Below are 18,348 nucleotides of genomic sequence, written 5' to 3' on the forward strand. Positions count from 1 at the left end.
CCCCGCTGTCTCCCTCCTGAATCTTAAACCCGAGCAGCAGTGTCTGTGTCCCTGTTTGCATTGCGTCTGGGCAGCGAAACCTCCAGGCGAGACAGGGGCTGCTTTGTGTCAGCTGCGAGCAGACAGCCCAGGGACAGCCTCTCATCCAGGGGGGCTGCAGGAGCAAGGAGGGAGACCAAAATATGATGCAAAATGGTCTGGGAAGGTCAGTGACGGGGCCATTGTTAAGATAATTCCTTGCTCGCTATTAGTAAATCTTCAGATTATCCATTTGTCCCCTTTTCATGGTTCAGATTGCTTCCTTCCTTTTGAATTTGGCTCAAAATGACCTTTGAAAACAAGCTGGTCGCATCATACCCAGCGGTTCCTACTTGTCAAGCATCGGGTGCCTGAGGACTAACCAGCAAAAGCCTTTGCTGGCCTTATCTGATCAGCTACTATAAATAATGAGCATCACGACAAATTTGCACCAAAACACCCCAAATCCTGCAGCTTGTTTGCTGCCTTCTTTTACTATCAAGGAGATCCCTGCTGCTCTCCCGCTGTGCGAAGCCAGAGCGGCGCCGTGACCTCCACGCTCGCCTCGCCGAGCAGACATTGCCCGCGGTGTTGCTTCAGTAAGGGGCCGGGTTAGCATCGCCTTGTCTGCCTGCAGCTCTCCTCCGTGCATCCTGCTGAAGCCAGAATGGTTCTCTGGAGCTTATATGGTTTATTTTTAGTTTTAATTAGCCCAATAAAAGAGAGATCCTTTGTGATTATTTTTCCTGGTGGGCTTGGTGATTTGGAAAACGGTGGGGACAGGAAGATGCGTTGCTGGGTGCCTGGTGGCTGAGGCAGCTGTGAGGATGAGGAGGGTACTGGTGCTATGACATGCTGCTTTGCTTCGCAGCTACAGGAAAACAGCTCCTCCGCTCAAGCAACAATAAATCCCTTATTTCCCTCCCAACCTGAAGATGGTTATTTTCATGCTCATCAGAGATGGGAAACTATATGCCTGGGCCAAAGCTGAGAGAGGCTTGAAGTGCCATGGATCTCTGCTGTGGGGCTCTGCAACGTTCAGGGGTGGATTGTCCAGAGAATCTAATTAAGAATGAGCAGACCTTCCCGAGCTGTAATATGCCAAGTAATTAAGTGATTAGTATTGATTGTTGGAATGCCTAATGAGCAGTTATCACTGAATGATTAATTAATCCAATCAAAAGAGTAATAAAAATTCTGCAGGTGTGATTATATCTTATATTCAACGCACAAGGGCAGTGGGATCTCTCCCCGTGTGCCTGTCTCCCCTTTCTACCCTGGGCATGTGGAGGACCAGAGATGCTCACGTTGCCACCCCGCTCCCACAGCCCGGGCTGCCCTGTGCAAGGGGTCTCTCTCCTTCCCAAAAACCCCCCAGCAGTGTCAGGCCAGGCTCCCAGCAGCAGGCAGGCACACATTGCTGCTCCATGTGGCAGGGAGATGGGGACAATGGTCCCCAAGGAGCTGTTAGCATCCAGAAGATGCCAAAACCAGCCGATGCTGATCTCTTCCCTGGGAGTCTTTCACTCGTTCCCTTGATTAAGTGGCTTCAGTTTCTCCTGGGTCACTCGGCCCAGGAAAGCCCAGCTAATCTCTGCTAAACCCGTGCGCTGGCCTCTGATCACTCCCAGCCATGTGGTGGCTCTGCGGGCACGTCCCCAAGAGCGCTGCGTCCTGGGGACACGGAGCTCTCAGGACACCCACAGCCTTGTAACGGTCATTCGCTGGCCCATATTATTTGCCCGATTACATGATAATGTAATTCAATACTGAATAAATTCTCTTGCCAGCTGGTGCTAACAGCTCAGTACAGACCAGCCCTGACTTGTGCGCAATGACCTCCAACCCACCTGTCCCTTTGTCCCCTCCTGAGCACCCTTTGCCACCCACCTTCTGCAGGGGGGATATCAGTGGTGGGTGACAGCTGGGGACAGCATGGCCAGGTGACACCCACAGTGGCCAGAGCTGCCGCTCAGCAGAGGGTGCAGGACCCAGAACCGAAATAGGGACACACGCTCCCCCCGCCACGCTCTCCCAATCCAAGCAGCACCGCCAGCATCACCCACATGGCTGCAACCCAGAGGGATTCCTGTCCGGGGGGAGTGTGTGTGATGATGCTCAGCATTCCCAGGCACTGCCGCAGCTCAGGAGGTGACAGATCCAGGCTCTAATGCTCTTTTCTGTGCATCCTTTAAGGATTTGGGGCTGATGGCGGGTGCTCCCTGCGTGGCATCCACAGCTGGCTCTGCACACCCGTCAGCTACCTCTGACGGGCCCTGATGGGGCTGGGCGCAGCCGGTATAGTTAGAAATGCTAATCAGCTCTTGTGTTTCTGGCTTGACAGCCCTGCCACCCCCAGCACAATCTTCCCTTCAATCTGTCCTGTGCTCGCCCCCTCCGCTTCCTCTCCAAACCCTTGCTACTTGTAATTAAGCGCTCCGGAATTAGAGAGGGGGGAAAGCTGGGGCTGTGGGGGTTCCTTGTGTGCTTTGGGCCAGACGTGTACCCCCCGCAGAGCTCCTGACTTGCTGGGGGTGGTTTGGGGGTCTCACTCTCCATTCACTGCCAGCCTCTTGGGCTGAGGACACCCCAGGGGTGTCCCTGTCCCTCTCCAAGAGCTCTGTGGGGTGGAAGGGGGGCAGCCCAAGGGCTTTGCAAGCAGCACCAGGCTTAAAGGCAGAGGCTGGCGACTGTGGCAGGGAGCCCAGCAGCTCTGCAAGGGGAGCCGCTCTCATTAGGATTTCTGTCATGTGCCAACCACGGGCTCTTCCCAGCCGAGGAGGAAAAGGAGCTTGCAAAGCAGCAGGGACAAGGAGGCTGAGCAAGCAGATCCCTGCACAGGCTTAGTAATTCATCGTCACACCTTAGAGACACAACCCAGGGGATTCCTCCGTCACCATGCCCACAGACAGCCCCTGCCAGCCCCCAGCCCCTCCGCATGCATCCCCACACCGAGCCAGAGCCCTCCTGTCACTGCCAGAGCCAGGACAGACTTTTCTGCCCGAGCAAAGGAGACCCCTCGCACCCACCCTGCCCGGGACCCCCAGGCACGGCCACGCTCCACCTGGGGCACACACCCGCTCCCCACGGCATCTCAGAGCAGGGGCTGGTGGTGGGAGCAGCAAAGGGCTCCCCACACACCGAGCACCGCGATTTCTGGAGAAAGGGAAACAGGAAAAGCAAGGAGGTATCACAAAAAGGGTGCTGGACGGGGCAGGGTGGCTCTAATGGTGAAAAGGCCCCTGCGGCACAGGCAGCTGACCGGGAAACGTCTGGGGATGAGTCAGATTGGATTTGTCATGAGTAATTGACTCCCCCCAGCACTTGCGGTACAGGTTTCACGTGTCGCGTGAGCGGGATCCCAAGCATCCAGGAGTTAATGAGGCTTTGACCCTGTCTGTGCAGCCAGTTGAGTTTTTCCAATGCAGACAGCTGGCTTAACAGGTCCCTCTATTCTTTACATATCAGATCAATCGGGATAGTTATAATCTAGTTCTTGTGCAAGCTTGGGGCAGCCTTTGCAGCCTGGCTAGCTCAAGGGGAAGAAAAGCAGGCGAGAGGGAGAGGTCATGATGAACTATTGATCGAGCGGGTGGCGGTGCTGCTCCCAGAGATGGCTTTTGCAGAGAACTCGCCCGGGACACTTTGCCTCTATATCTCTCACTAATGCTGCTCCATTGATCTTCCGTGACAGGCGGCAGCTACAAGATTTTTTTAGCTGGAGTCATTAAGAGGCATTAATCAATAACAGGGGAAACAAAGTGTTTCATGGAGAGATATTCCCCATGTGCGTTTTAGCCCGCTGAGGTGCTCCTGTTTTATTTCCAACGGCCAGGGAGGTGTGCCAGGGAAAGAATTCACCTGGTGCTGGACTCTGGCACTTGGAGGAGATCCTGAGCCATTGTAACACGCTGGCAGCTCCGGCCGTGCTGTGCAATGAGAAAAGACCAGCTGGGAGTTCATGGCATCAGATACCAGGTACCACACACATCTGTTCCCACACAAGTATCCCAGGAAGAGCTGGGTATTAATTTCACAAGCCCAAAGTGCTGGGTACTGGTTTCACATCGTGCTCCTGATAAATGCAGCTCCCTCCTGGCCATGATGCGCTGGGTCCCGGCGCTGGAGCTCAGCCCATGCCCTGCTCAGCCCGCGGTGCTGCTGCCATGGGCAAGCCCGGAGCTCATTCCTGTGGCAAGACTGGAGTTGTTTGCAAGAGAAACCGTCCTTGTGCTGAAAGTGCCTCGGGACGCACCACTCCCCAACGCTGTCAGTACATTTCCATCACTCTGCAGCTGCAACACCTATTTGTCTTCTCTCGCAGCTCCCACCAAGTGTCTGTGCAGGTGCTGGAACCTGTTTTTACATGGAGAGCTGGAGCAGAGGGCTGGATGCTGTGCTCAGGAGCAGGAGGAGGGAATTGCCTTCAGAGGTGGCTGCGAAGAGAAGCGGCAGAGCTGGAAGGGCAACTGGTGGCCCCAGGGCCAGCTCGGGCTGTGGAGTTGCCGCGGGGTCCCACACGGCTGAGCTCAGCTTGGGAACAGCCTGTGACACGGAAGCTGAGCCGATATTTAATTGCACTTGCGGACATAGCCCAAAGGCCCATTAGTGCTGCTGCATCCGGGGTGCAGCCCGGGGACACGGTGCCCAGCACGATCCTCGCTGCCTGTGCACCGGAGAGAGCACGGGGAGAGAGCACAGCTCCTGCTAACCGGACCTGCACCGAGCAGGTAGCAAGTGATGGTTCAGGGTAAGAGAAATGCCCTTCTGGAGGCAGGGATGGAGGTCGCAGGGGAGATCAGCTTCCCTTTGTGCCCTGGGACACATCTCGCCTCGGCTCCCAAAGCCCCAGCCTCCCGCTGCTCCAGCTCTCGTGGGTTGGTAATTACTGCAGCTCTCCGGGGAAATGGGATCTTCAACTTTGCTGTAATTACAGCTACTCATGCACAGCAAAGGGATCGAGGGGAGCAGGAGAAGAGGGGATGAAGCAGGTTGCACCAGCGGTGCACACTTGGGCACGCATTGGCCACGAGCACCTGGGAGTCACAGCCCTGAGAAGACACACACAGGGCTCTGCACCATCCTTCGAATCCAGCCCAGATGGGGTAAGTTACACTGCTGAGGGCTGGTGGTTCCCTGAGGTGAGGGTCTCTGACGTGGGACCCCTCTTCAAACCCAGGGTGCCCATCAGGAGAAGCCCTTGGCGAATGGTTTTGCCTTCCCTGCTCAGTCCGTCAGCCTCCAGCTCAACCACCCAGCTCCATCCACCAGCACAAAAGCCATTAGAAACAATTTAACTTCCTTTATTTACACCCGGTGTTTGGGGAAAGCCTAATCCTATTGCAACTGAGTAAAAGAAGGAAAAGTAATTCCAGTTTTATAGCCTTGGGCCTGGAGGAGCTGGGGCGCTGCAGCCAGACAAGATGCCCTTTCCAAGGCTGGGTCCTGTGCCTGGAACACTCTCCTTTAACTCCGAGCTTTGCCTGGGGCGGATGGTGCGAAGTCTCACAGAGACCAGCAGCTGAAGGGGATTTCCAGCCTGGGTTTGCAGCTGCAGATGCGCGGGTAAGATGTGCAGCCTCACGTTTTGCTGTCTCCTGTTTCTGGCAGAGTCTGCCAGGGGGGCAGTAATTGTTGGCTGATGGTGCATTGACTCTGCAAACACAGATCTCCGGGCTCAGGGGCAGCCAGAGGAGCAGTGCCCTGGCTCTCAGTGGGGCTGCCTGGGTGACGTTCCTCATGTGGATAAGAGTTGTGCCAAATCAGCCCTGGATCTGACGTGGATTTCAATAATTGGTTGAGTTTTTCAAGGCAGAGGTGAGATGAGCTCAGAGAAAGCAGATCTTTAAAAAGCACAGCTGAGAAATGGATTTAGGGGTGTCAGGAGCAGCAGGGCTGGGTGTCCCAGGGCACGCACAGAGCACGGGGACGTTTCCTGGGGGGCTGGCAGGGGCTCATGGGGCCCAAAACCTGCCAAGTGCTCGTGACCCTGACAAACGGGACCATGAAACCACAGCTGGCGGGAGCAAACATCAGATAACACAGTCACTTTCTCAATAACTATTTGTAGGTGAATAAAGGTTACAGGAAGGAAGGCTCCAGTTATCTAATACACACTTATAATATGTTTCTTTCTTAATTGCGTGCTCCCAGACTCCCTCAAGCTCTCTCTCTTTTCCCGGGGACCCCTGTGCATGCAGAACCCCAGCACTGGGGCAGTTTGGCAACCTCATGGTTCTGGTTTTCCTGCTCAGCCCTGCGGTGACAGCAGCGTCCCAACCGCGCTGAGTCAACGGCCCAGTTCCTCCCCAGGTGTTTACTCTGTTGTCAGGCGAGCGCTGATGTGTCATTGCAGCAACTAAAGGGAGGGTGACCATGGGGCAGCAGGCGCCGATGCAGCAGCTCAGGGTCTGTCTGAAGCTCTGCCCCTGCAGACATGGGCTCGGCCGTGGGCTTCGAAGTCACCCACACGAGGGCTTCACCTCCCAGGCATTCATGTCCTTTTAGGCTGAAACAAGTGAGACGGAAATGTGATTCACGCACATCCTTTGCACAAACTGCTCAGTTTTTCAGGGCAGCTTTTTGAGGTCTGTGCTGGGGGCACTGGGTGCCACACGCACCTCCAACCGCGGAGCATTTACTGCCTGCTGGGTGCTTGGCCAGACAGTGTTTCTGGACCCCGCTCAGCTAGGCTACCTGCAGGGGACACATGCAACGGGTCTAAATAATTCAGTCAGTAGTTTAAATATGCAAAACACATAGTGCAATCTAGTGAGCTGTGGTTCTCTTCTCTTCTCTTCTCTTCTCTTCTCTTCTCTTCTCTTCTCTTCTCTTCTCTTCTCTTCTCTTCTCTTCTCTTCTCTTCTCTTCTCTTCTCTTCTCTTCTCTTCTCTCCTCTCCTCTCCTCTCCTCTCCTCTCCTCTCCTCTCCTCTCCTCTCCTCTCCTCTCCTCTCCTCTCCTCTCCTCTCCTCTCCTCTCCTCTCCTCTCCTCTCCTCTCCTCTCCTCTCCTCTCCTCTCCTCTCCTCTCCTCTCCTCTCCTCCTCGCTTCTCTTCTCCTCACTTTGCTTCGTTTCTTCTTCTTCTTTTCTCTCTCCTCTTCTCTCCTTCTCCTTCTCCTTCTCCTTCTCCTTCTCCTTCTCCTTCTCCTTCTCCTTCTCCTTCTCCTTCTCCTTCTCCTTCTCCTTCTCCTTCTCCTTCTCCTTCTCCTTCTCCTTCTCCTTCTCCTTCTCCTTCTTTTCTTTTGAAGTTATTTGGAACTCCTTCATTCTGGCTGCTCAAGCTTGCGAGGGCAGGGCAGGAGTCGCTTCTTCCCCTGCCCAGAAACAGCCACATTTCAGGGCTGATGACACCGTCCCTGTTGCGTTATGCAGCGCGCTGGGGCTGGCGGGCCCCCTTCCATCAGGCGGTTCGCTATGGCAATGTTAATGCACAGGCTGTCGTCATCTGGCAGCAGAACCGCTTGCCTTATGAAATAACTCAGCATGACAGCTCTGCTTGCTAGCAGGCAGGCCCATGTCTGGCTTCTAATCTGGCATCAGAAATCACTCCCCTTCCTTGAGCTACAGACTAATATTAAGCATTTTATTTGCATTACTCTGTTGGAGAGCATGGGGAGAGCAGCCCAGCTCCTTTAGGAGCCCACACAAGTAGCAAACATGCATTTGCCATCCCCCCCGTGCCATATCTGCTAATGCCATTTGCCGTGAGCACCCTGGCTGTGCTGGAATTCGTGTTTCAGTTTCCTCATGCCAGCCGGCATTTGGGAGTTGAGCAGATCGGCTCTCACGGTGCCTTAGTGACAGATCACCGGTGACTTTCTCCCCGTGTCAACAGAAGCAAAAGTCACGAGGATAATGCAGAATTGCTCTGGGCCAGCGTATGTTCATCTGAAAAGGTCTCGGTGGCTTCCCAGGCATATGCTGGAGCAAGGCTCTGCGAACAGCCTGTGCGATGTGGGCTGGAGGGATTAACCTAATGCTGCGTCGAGATGCTAATACAATAAAGGTTCTTTGTGGCATTAGCAGGAATCATGAGACCAGCTCTGAGATGTCATTGCCTGGCAGCTGTAGGGAGCGCCGGCCTCGAGCAGAGAGAAGGAGCTTGTCTGCTGCTTCAAGCATTAAATCTGCCGAGGGGCAGTGAAAATGCACCGAGCCCCCTTCCAATTTGGTGAGAGCTCTTTCGGGAACAGCCGCTGTGTCTGTTGTTGAGTCTAGGGAGAGCTGAGGGAACAAGGATTACATGGAAAGGGCTTTTCCTTGACTTTTCCAGGAGCTGTAAAGCTGCAGATACCATGAAGGTGCTCAGGACTGCAGCTCCAGGGTTGCATCGTAGCCCAGTGAAGTCAGCGCCACGCGTGGGACTTTTGCTATAAAAAGTGTTGCAATACCTGCCGAGGCCGGTGAAAGTTTGTGTGGGTTCCAGCAGACATGTTTTCCTCTCCCTTGACAGCTTCATACCCACGAAGCCACTGGGTCTGATCCTGATCTAACCCCAGAGCCATCCCGCTCAGCACGTTTGTGCCCGTGGAAAACCAGCATCAAGCACCAGCAGAGCACATGTGTGACACAAGGGACAGGAGAACGTGGCGAGTGGGAACCTGCTGTGAACATTCGCAGCTGACCCATGCTGACCTTGCTCAGTTGTGAATTTTCGTGACAGACCCAAAGACCCCACACCATGCCATGAAGTGACCCAAAAACCCCATGTGACACCATGAGAGACCCCCAAAGACCCTACTGTGAGGGGACCCAAAATCCTCCTCACATGCCAAGAGAGACCAAAAGCCCCCACATAACATCATGAAGAACCCAAAGACCCCACACTACACCATGAGGGTCCCAAAAACCACACACAGCACCCTGAGGGCCCAAAGACCCCCCATGGCACCATGATGGGACCCTAAATACCTTATATGGCACCATGACAGATGCATGTCCCTTATATGGTACCATGAAAGGACCCCCCATATACCTTATATGGCACCATGATGGGATCTAAATCCCTTATATGGCACCATGATGAGACCCCCTCCACCCCATATACCTTATATGGCACTATGATGGGACTCAAATCCCTTATATGGGACCATGACGGGATCCAAAAGCCTTATATGGCAACATGGTGGGACCCCAAATACTTTATATGGCACCATGGTGGGACTGCAAATCCCTTTTATGGCACCATGAAGAGACCCTATACACCTTATATGGCACTATGATGGGACCCAAATCCCTCATATGGTACCACGATGGAACCCCAAATCCCTTATATGGCACCATGATGGGACCCCAAATACTTTATATGGCACCATGGCAGGACCCCAAATAGCTTATTTTGCACCATGAAGGGACCCTATATATCTTGCATGGCACCATGGTGGGACCCCGAATAATTCATACAGAACCATGGCGGGACCTGAATCCCTTATATGTCACCGTGATGGGAACCAAAACAGCCACATGGCCCCACGAGGGGCTCAAACCCTCACGGTCCCCGCCGCTCCCGTCCCTGCCCGGCCCGGCCCGCCCCGGCGGGGCAGCGGCGGGCGGGGAGCGCCGATCGCTCCGCACCGCCCACAAAAGGCGGGGGCAGCGGCGGGCGCTCGGCGCAGCCGGTAGCGGCAGCGGCTCGGTGTCCGTGTCCGGGCGGCAGCAGCATGGAGCCGGGCTGGCTGCTGTGGGGAGCGGCGGTGCTGCTGCTGCTGCACGTCCTGGCGGGGCTCAGCCCCGCCGTCAACTTCGTGCTGCGGATCGGTTTCTACTACGTGCTGTGCATCGTGTGCTCGGCGTTCACGGCGGTCGTCTGCCTCCTGGTCAACGGCGGCCGCACCGTCAAGAACATGCGGTGAGGTGGGGGGCGGGTGGGGTGGGAGACCCTGAGTGTTGGGGGGGTGAGACATGGGGAGGTGGGTTTTGAGCCAAGCCTCTGCCTGGGGACTTTGTGTGGGGGATGATGGTGGCCTCCTTCATGTGACTGCAGACCCATGGGTGGCTGCCCTGGTGACAGTGATGTTGCTTCTTGGCTCATGGAGGGTGCTGGGGCTGCGGTGAGGGGCTTTTGGAGTGGTCTGGAGGGGGTGAGGATGATGGTCAACAGCCGCGCTTCAGGGACTGCACAGGCTTTGGGGAAAGTTATATGACACAGTGTTTATTTGGGGGTTTTCCCTCCCCTCCCGCAGAGGCTGTGCCAGCAGATGGTGCTTAATGCGCTGCCCTCAGCCTGGTGCAAGGAGCAGAGCGCCCATGCAGCTGCCCGGGGACACTTGTTGCTGTCAGGCCACGCTCCTTGTGTCCTCTGACGGGCGCCTGGGGCGGCGGAGCTGCTGGAAAAGAACAGCTCATCTACATACGGCGGTGCATTTTAAGGGCAGCGCTGGCACTTCTGCTGGCAGCACAGGAGAACTTGGGTTCCTTGCTTTACTCACCTGTAGGCAGCTTTTTTCTTTAACCGTCCGTGTCCAGACCAAGTTATATGGGTGGGAGGTAGAGGAGCCCTGTTACCTTACTACTTCCTTTTGGATCGAAGGTTGGGCAACGTCTCAGCTGGCGGAGCTGGACTTTGCTTTGTGATGCGGCTCTGGCAGGCAGGGCTCAGGGTGGAGGTGGCGGGCACAGGGCACCAACGTGCTGCCTGGTGGGCTCTATCCTGCCCGTGCTCTGCGATCCGCTCTGGTGCTGCGGGCCTGGGCACTGGAAACATCGACCTGCTCCGGGAGCTCCGGCTCTGTCTCCAGCCTTGGCTTGCTCAGGAGCAGCTTTTTGATGTGCGAGCAGCTTCGCTGCTGGGAGAGTTTATGATGTTAGTTATGGAGACTCTCTCTTTTTCTTCCCCACCCCTAAAACTTGGTAAATCTCCCATAAACTTAGAAGGAACTCTTTGGAAACAAGGACTCCTTGCTTTGGACAACCCCTCGTGTTGAAACACAGAGCTGTATTTTGGCCAGAACCGCCCTTTTCCTGTAACTTAAACCCATCATTTCCATGTGCTGGTGCTGGCTGATGATCCTGGTCGCGTGTCCCAGCCCCTGGGAGGGCCGAGGCTGAGGTGATCCAGTGAGCTCCTTGTTTCTACAGCGTCCCAGCCTGTTTATTCCAGCTCAGGGAAGGGGGTTGCAGCAGAGCACGTGCTGGTGGACAGACTGTGATAACGGGGTCGCTGCCCAGTGCAGAACACCCCGTCCTTGCAGCGCTCCTGGCTCTGGTGCCAAGCTGGTGTCACTTGGAAGAGGTTGCCCTCAGTGTCTGATAGCGATAGAGCTGTTTATCTAGCGGTGAAACCTCTTGCAAGGGCTTCCAATCTGGTCAGCATACTTCATAAATCCCTGAAAATCAGAGGATCCCTAAAAGGCCCCTGTCACAAGCTGTGGAGCACAGTATGTGGAGCTGAAGCTGCAGGATTTCAGACTCAGGCTGTTACAGATGCCCTGAAAAAACACATTCCCTCTCGTTTTTCTACTCTCTCTTTGCATCTGGCAATAAGTGCATCAAATTTACAGCTCTCCGCAGCTGTGACTGCACCGTGTCAGGATCATTCACACCAGAGAGAAGCTGCTTGCAGGGTTGAAGGGGAGCAGGACCTGTCTTAACCCCGTGGCTGACGTGGCCAGCTCAGCGAGGCTGCTGGTTACCTGGTGGTTCTTTGCTTGCCCTGGGCTCTGCCCCTTTCCCTCTTTTAGTGGCTCAGGCCACATCTTGTGAAAGGAAACGCCGGCTCCTTACTGGCAGGAGGAAGTTGGGTGGTTGCTCTTGAGTAATGTGTAACCAGCCTCTCCCGGCAGTTACTGAGCAGTGTGACTTCCAGAGCGGTGACCTCTTTTTTTGGTTGGCAGTCAGAAGGGAGGAGAAGTGGGATTTAGGTCAGTTTGGTGGCATGGCATGCAGCATGACCTCACTGATTTGTGTCACCCTGCCTCTCCTCACCTGCCCCCTTGTCCTTCGGCCAGGGTGCACTCCCATGACCTCGGTGCGGGGCTGTGGTGCTCGGGAGCTCTGCAGCCTCTGAACCTCCCCGAGCCCTTTCCCTGGGTGCGGCTCCAACCTGTGCAGCGAGTTTGAGTGACAGGGGGCTGATAACTGCAATGTCACTCAGCTGTGTCACCTGCGGGTGTTGGCCGGGCCTGAACTCCATTGTCAAAGCCAGGGCTCGGGCTGTCGGTGTGGTGGGGCACCCCACAGAAGTGTGAACCCTGCTGTGGGTAGGGTTGGAGTTCCCTTGACAGAGGCGTGTGCTTGGAGAGTTGATGGCAGGGATGGGGAGGCTTTTGGAGAACAGATGCTGGGAGCTGCTGCCAAGCCAGGATAAGATGGCTGGGTGTTCACCTCCCACGCTGGCTGACGAGGATGCTTCCCAGGCTGATGGTGCTGGACCCTTTTACCGGGGAGAAGCTGACACTGTCCCTTGGTCTCCTCCTGCTGGGAGATAATGGAGCCAGAGACTGAGCATCCAGGTGTGTGTTGGAGGGCAGGTCAGCCCCTGGAGCTGCGCTTGGGGAGAGCAGAGCAGAGCTGGTGGCTGCTCCTGGGGACATTGTTCACGTGCAAGCTCCTCTGCCTCCTGTCCTGGCAAACAGCTGCTCCCCTGCCCAAAATAGCCCCGGTGTGCTGCCAGCGTCTGGCTGCGTCCTTTGGCCCAGTTGGAGGGTCCCCAGCTCCCACCTGTCCTGGGGGTGGCGCAGATGGGCCCTGCTCCCATGGGCTGGCGGGGTCTGGGTGGGTGACCCGGGCTGGGGGTGCTCACAAGGGCACGGCAGCCGCTCTGTGCCTGGGCAGGGCTGAGCAGAGCTGCTGGCGTTTCGAGCATGGGGAGAAGAAGCTTTGTGGACAGACTTGTAGATCCACTGAGGAAGGAACTGACAGGCAAAAGCCTCTGGCTTGAAGATGGGTTTGCCAGGGCCACCTTGCCAAACTACCTGGGGAGTATCCCATTTGCTGCTTGCATCCTCGCGGTGTACAGGGAAGTGTTTCTCACCTTCCTTCTCCTCCGTTCTTGGACTCTCCTGAGGTAACGACACTCCCAGCATCTTCCAGCACTGCAAGGAGCAGAATTGGCAGAGCCTTCCTTGGGTGATGGGAGTGCAGGTCCATACTCGTGTGCTGGGGAGTGGCAGGAGAACTGTTTGAACAGCTTGTGGGGCTCTTCCAAAGACCTCGTCATGATCCTGGCTGTGAGCTGATGCTGTTGGCTTGAAGGGAGCACGGACCGTTGAGTCCAGCTGTGCCAGCCTCAAAGTTACAGTCAGCTTCCCCCAGATTTCCAGGAAGATTCCCCCACTAGAAGTGGACAGGGCTTAGCATGCAACTGAAGCACCTCGAGCACATGGGACCGTGCAGGACAGACACCTGGGTGGCCCGTGGGACAAATGAGACTGGAGGCTCTGTCACAGACCTCTTCTTGTCTCCTTCCAGCCATCCTGGGTTTAGCAGACCCTGTCACCTCCCTGCCCTGCTGCTGACCGCTCTTTTCTTCTGCAGAATCATCAAAAATGTAGTCAAGACCTTCAAGTATTTCTTCGGCCTGAGGTTTGAGGTGAAGGGGCTGGAGAACTTTGAAGTGGAGGGCTCTGCTATCATTGTGTCCAACCACCAGAGCATGCTCGACATGATGGGTGAGCAGCTGCTGGGAGGGAGGGAGGGAGCGGTTCTCTTGCTCACCACCAGAGAAATCCTGCTCGCATCTCCTGTCCAGTCCGTGCTGGTCCTTCTTTGTCAGTGCTGGTTGCAGGAGGGGTCTCCCCTCGCTCTGAGATCTTCTTGTGACCTGCAGCCACCCTGCCCCTGCAGTTCTGCTCTGTGCCAAGTCTCCTTCTGCTCTGTTGATGACAGAAGCAGAGAATTGAGGCGCTGGCCTGTCCCTCGTTCTTCCACCCTCAGATTGTGTCTCTTGTCCCACGCAAGTGCAGGCTGGGGGGGCGGTGGCTGCTGGGTCTGACCCTTTGCCGTCACATTAGGGATGATGGAGATCCTGCCTGACAACTGTGTCCAGGTGGGCAAGAAGGAGCTGATGTACGCCGGTTCAGTGGGCCTCATCACCTACCTCGGCGGTGTCATCTTCATCAACAGGAAGAGCACCAGCAGCGCCAAGATGGTGATGGCAGAGGTGGCCAAGACTATGACAGCTGAGAATGTGAGTGTGACCGCGGCATGTGACAGGGTGGCCTGTGCCTGGGTGTCCTGGGGTGGCACGGGGGGGATGTGGCACTCCTGATGCTGGCTTGCCTGGAGTTCCAGCCACCTGCAGCTCTTGGCAAGTCTAGCTGGTGGCTCGTCCAGCGGGAGGGGGGTGGATTGCTGGAACAGAGCCTTCTGTCCCCACGTGCAGGTGAAGGTGTGGGTGTACCCAGAGGGCACGAGGAACTGCACGGGGGATTTGCTGCCATTCAAGAAAGGAGCGTTTCACCTTGCTGTCCAGGCACAGGTAACAGCACTTTGCTCCCGTGTGGGGACCCTGAATGTTTCTGCAGTGGCACTGCAGGCTGGTCACACAGTGGGATGGTTCGTTTGCTCTCAGGTGAGCCGTGTTCCCAGCCCTGCGGGTGCTGCACACTGTGAGCTCGCCCAGGGAATCCCAGAGCTGCCGATGCATTTCTCACTCCCCCAGGTTGCAGTAGCATATTGTTGGTTCAGGATTGTTAATGCAATGGCTTTAGAGCAACGTCTGGGCTTGCTCTGGGTGGAAAACTGCTCCTTCCCAGACAGCCATATGGCACTTCTTGATATGCCCTAAATGCCTTCTTTCTCCAAAATTACAAGATCTGTGAGTTGGTGGGGGAGCAGACAAGCAGCTCCAGAACTGTCAGTGCTCCTGAAGGAGCTGTGGGCACAGCTCTGGGACAGCGTGATGGGGACACCAAAGATCTGCCTGTGCATCCTGGGCCACCCTGCTCTGTCACAGGTGCTGGGGACCAGGTGACTGGGAGGAGATGGGTGTCCTTCCTCCCCATGCATCCTCTGCCTCACGTCTTCAGGCCGGAATGACTGGAGCTCTGGGGGGAAACTGCTTTCCCTAAAAGCTGTTGAGAAGGGATGAGGTGCCAGATCTCTGGGTGGGTTGAGCATGGCCAAGCCCAGGGTGTAACCTGTGTTGTAGCATCCCCATTCCTGTCTGGGTGATGCAATCAAGGCGGGGGCTGCAAGAAAGAAATGGTGCCACCTCTGCTAACACCGCCTGGGTCACCAGTTGCAGTCTGTGTTATCGGCACTGAAACAGTGACTGCGCTGCCCTCCTGGCTGTGTCTCTGCCTGTCTGGAGCTTCCCTGGTGACTCCTTTTTGTAGAAAATGAAAGCACACTAACCACGTGCTTGTGCAGCACAGCAAGGCTTGTCAAAACAGGCGTCCTTCAGTGCCTGCAGATCACAAAAAAAATGGGTTTTGAAGCCTGGCTTGGGACAAGTAGCCCCAGGCCAGTGCTGACCTGAGGCTGAAGTGTAACTTGACCCTGGTGCCTTGAACATCCCTGTGCCTTGAGATGCTGGGGAGTGGATTTGATCCCATGTGTCTGCTGACTGTCCCACCCTTTGGAAGTGGGTCTTGCTGTGGGTCTGTGTGTGCCCTGTGGGTCTGAGAGCTGGGCCAGGTCAGCTCTGCAAGTAACTCCTCTTTTTCCTCTTCTTCCCCAAGGTCCCAGTGATCCCTGTGGTCTATTCCTCCTTCACCACCTTCTATAACCCAAAGAAGAATCTATTTACATCAGGTACCAGAGAGCCAGAGGGTCTTTACAGTTGTGTGGGGCCAGGGTTGATGCCAAACCCATGTGGAGATCTGGTTTGCAAGGGTGCGGGATGGAAATGGAACTGGGGTGAGCAGGAGGAGTCTGGGAGATCTGAGGAGTCAGTTCAAAGTGCTTGACACCAGAGTCTGCACTGGGTTCACGCAGGGAAGGACATATTGAATACGATGAGGAATATTTTCAATAAAAATTGGACATCACCTCCTCATAACTGGCACAGCCCAAGTTGTTTGGTGAGGGGTTGCGGGGAGGAAGGAAGCGTGCTCTGCTCCTGAGCTTCCAGAGCAGCGACCTCTGCAAGCAAGCTGAGGAAGCTGGGCAGACAGTTGGCTTTCAGTCAACTCGGAGCAGTCATTCTCATTTCTGGGAGGCAGCCCTGCCTGCTGTGGAGCCAGCCAAGGCTGGGAGGGCTGGGTGGGAGCAGATGGAGCAGGCTGTGCCCACGCATGGCTGTGGGATCCCCCTGCTCTTGGGCAGGTGAGGGCAGAGCAGCGACACCGACGAGCTGTGGCTGGGGTGTCAGTTTGGGGCACAAGGGGAATGCTCTGCCTCCTGTGGCTGTTTTGAGGGCAGGGTCTTTGGGGAACAGAGAATGGTCCTCCTGTGACCTACGGGTTTCTCACGGGCTCTTCTTTTGTTCTCAGGAAAAATCAAGGTTGAGGTGCTGCCTCCAATAGAGACCAAAGGCCTGACATCAGACGATGTTTCTGACCTCACTGACAGATGCTTCCGCACCATGAGGGAGACCCTCTTCAGGCTGTCGGGCCGGCCAGGCGAGGTGAAGGACTCATCCTAGATGTGTCTGCGGTGGCGTCACCGTATGGTGGTGACCAAAGGGACCTGTCCATTGCCAAATACCGAAGGAACTTCTCTTCCTCTGCAGCAGCTTCTAACTCTGGGAACACCACGGACTGGCACACATGGGGTGTCGAGCCAGCGCTGAGGTGCCCCTGTTGAGTGGATTTCTCTTGTGGGTTCATTATCTCGCAATGAAACGTCTCCTTTTTCTGAATTTCTCAGGCATCAAACTTGTGCTACCAAAGGGCTCAATGACCGGAGAGATAAGTCCCCCCAGCTCGGGCAGCTGGCGTGGGGTGACGATGAAAACCTGGCTGGATGCTGGGCTCTGCCTGCGTGTTCCTGCAGACTCTGCTAGTGCTGGCCTGTGCCGTCCCTGATGGAACCACCTGGCAGCTGTTTCTACCTGCACAACCTCGATGCCACTCAAACGGGGCTGGGAATCGGGTGGAAATCCGGACTCTGGCTGTTTGACAGCACGGGGGGCTCGCTGTCCTCGCTGGGCAGCCCAGAGTGCTGCCGTCCGGCACTGTGGAGCCCCCAGGACGCATCCTTGGGTCACAGCAGCATCTTGTGCTGGGCCTTTGTGTTGCCCAGGCACTTCTGAGCCATCTTTCACTTCTGAAGAAAGCACCTGGGGCGAATAACCTCAGCTGGGCTGCAGAGAGGGATGTGTGGGGCAGGTCAGCCCTACACTGTGTTTTTGGGCTGGTTTGCCTTGTTGGAACAAGTGCCCTTGGCCACTGAGGGGTGCAACAGTGGAGGGTGGAGCTGCAGTCTGACCAAGCCAGTTTATGTAGTCTGGGCAGGTTTTAGCTGAATGCTGTTGTCTTTTGAACGAAACCCCACGCTTGTTTCTACCATTCAGACCCTACCAACTTGATTTGAAAACTGTGTAGATCTGTTAGAGTCCTGGGCCAGCCTGTCCCCATGTATGACCTGTTGGTGGCACACCTGGACACTGTGTGTGACACGCACCTGGGGTGGCTCAGAGCTTCCTCAGTGGTGGGGACCTGCTGTGGCTTGTCCTTGTCACAGCAGTGCCTGCAGGACTTGTTGCAGGTGCAAATGGCTCTGGCACGCTTGTTTTGCCACTTGTCATGGTCAGCAGTGGCCGAAAGATGGTGCCTGTCCCTCATGTCTGTGCAGATCTCTGCGGAGCTGCTGCTCTGCAAGGTTTATGAAACTGCAGAGCTGCAGGGGGGTGAGCTGAGGCTGTAACGGGGCTGGGAAGGTTTCAGCTCTCCCTTTGGGGGAAACGGGCTCATTCTCCATTCAGATAAAGGGGTTTCCCCGGTGCTTTGGGGTGATGGACCAGGAGAGCTTCTGGATCCCTCACTGGGAGCTGCCGAATTGTTGGTGACTTCTGCAGAGAGCGAGGCTGGGCAGGGCCCTGGGGGTGACCTTCACCTCGAACTCAGGTTCAGGGAGGCTTCAGCTCTCCTGTTCATGGTGCAGGGTGTAGAACCATGAGATAATCCACCTGCGGCTACTCAGGTAACCAACACAGCGGCATTTGCAGCCTGTCTGGGGCTGTGTTAGTGGAATCGTGCTTGTGTGGCATTTTGGGGTGAAAGTCTCAGCTGAAAAAGGTGGGAGATTCCAGTACAGCCAGTGGTCCCTGAGGGACGGAGCCCTCCAGCTGAGCTGCTGCTGGCAGGGGCTGTATCAGAGGGGCCTTACAGTACAGACTCAGGGGTCAGACCCACCGTGGGATGGGTCGGGAGGAGGAGGAGGGTGGGAACCGGACCAGCACTTTGTAAGAGCGGCAGATAAAGGACATGGAGGTTAAACCCAGGAGG

The 18,348-nt window shown here is 55.8% G+C and overlaps 1 protein-coding gene across 1 annotated transcript; it reads left to right on the plus strand.

The window, feature by feature from the left end:
• The first annotated feature begins 9,613 nt into the window (after positions 1-9,613).
• Positions 9,614-16,760, plus strand: AGPAT2 (1-acylglycerol-3-phosphate O-acyltransferase 2). The gene is made up of 6 exons (XM_065853877.2): positions 9,614-9,866; positions 13,493-13,626; positions 13,969-14,144; positions 14,340-14,435; positions 15,640-15,712; positions 16,393-16,760. The coding sequence occupies exons 1-6, from the start codon at positions 9,679-9,681 to the stop codon at positions 16,542-16,544; spliced, it is 819 nt and encodes a 272-aa protein (XP_065709949.1). The 5' UTR covers positions 9,614-9,678; the 3' UTR covers positions 16,545-16,760.
• The last annotated feature ends 1,588 nt before the right edge of the window (positions 16,761-18,348 follow it).

The sequence above is a fragment of the Patagioenas fasciata genome, chromosome 20, assembly GCF_037038585.1.
Source record: "Patagioenas fasciata isolate bPatFas1 chromosome 20, bPatFas1.hap1, whole genome shotgun sequence".
NCBI lineage: Eukaryota > Metazoa > Chordata > Aves > Columbiformes > Columbidae > Patagioenas > Patagioenas fasciata.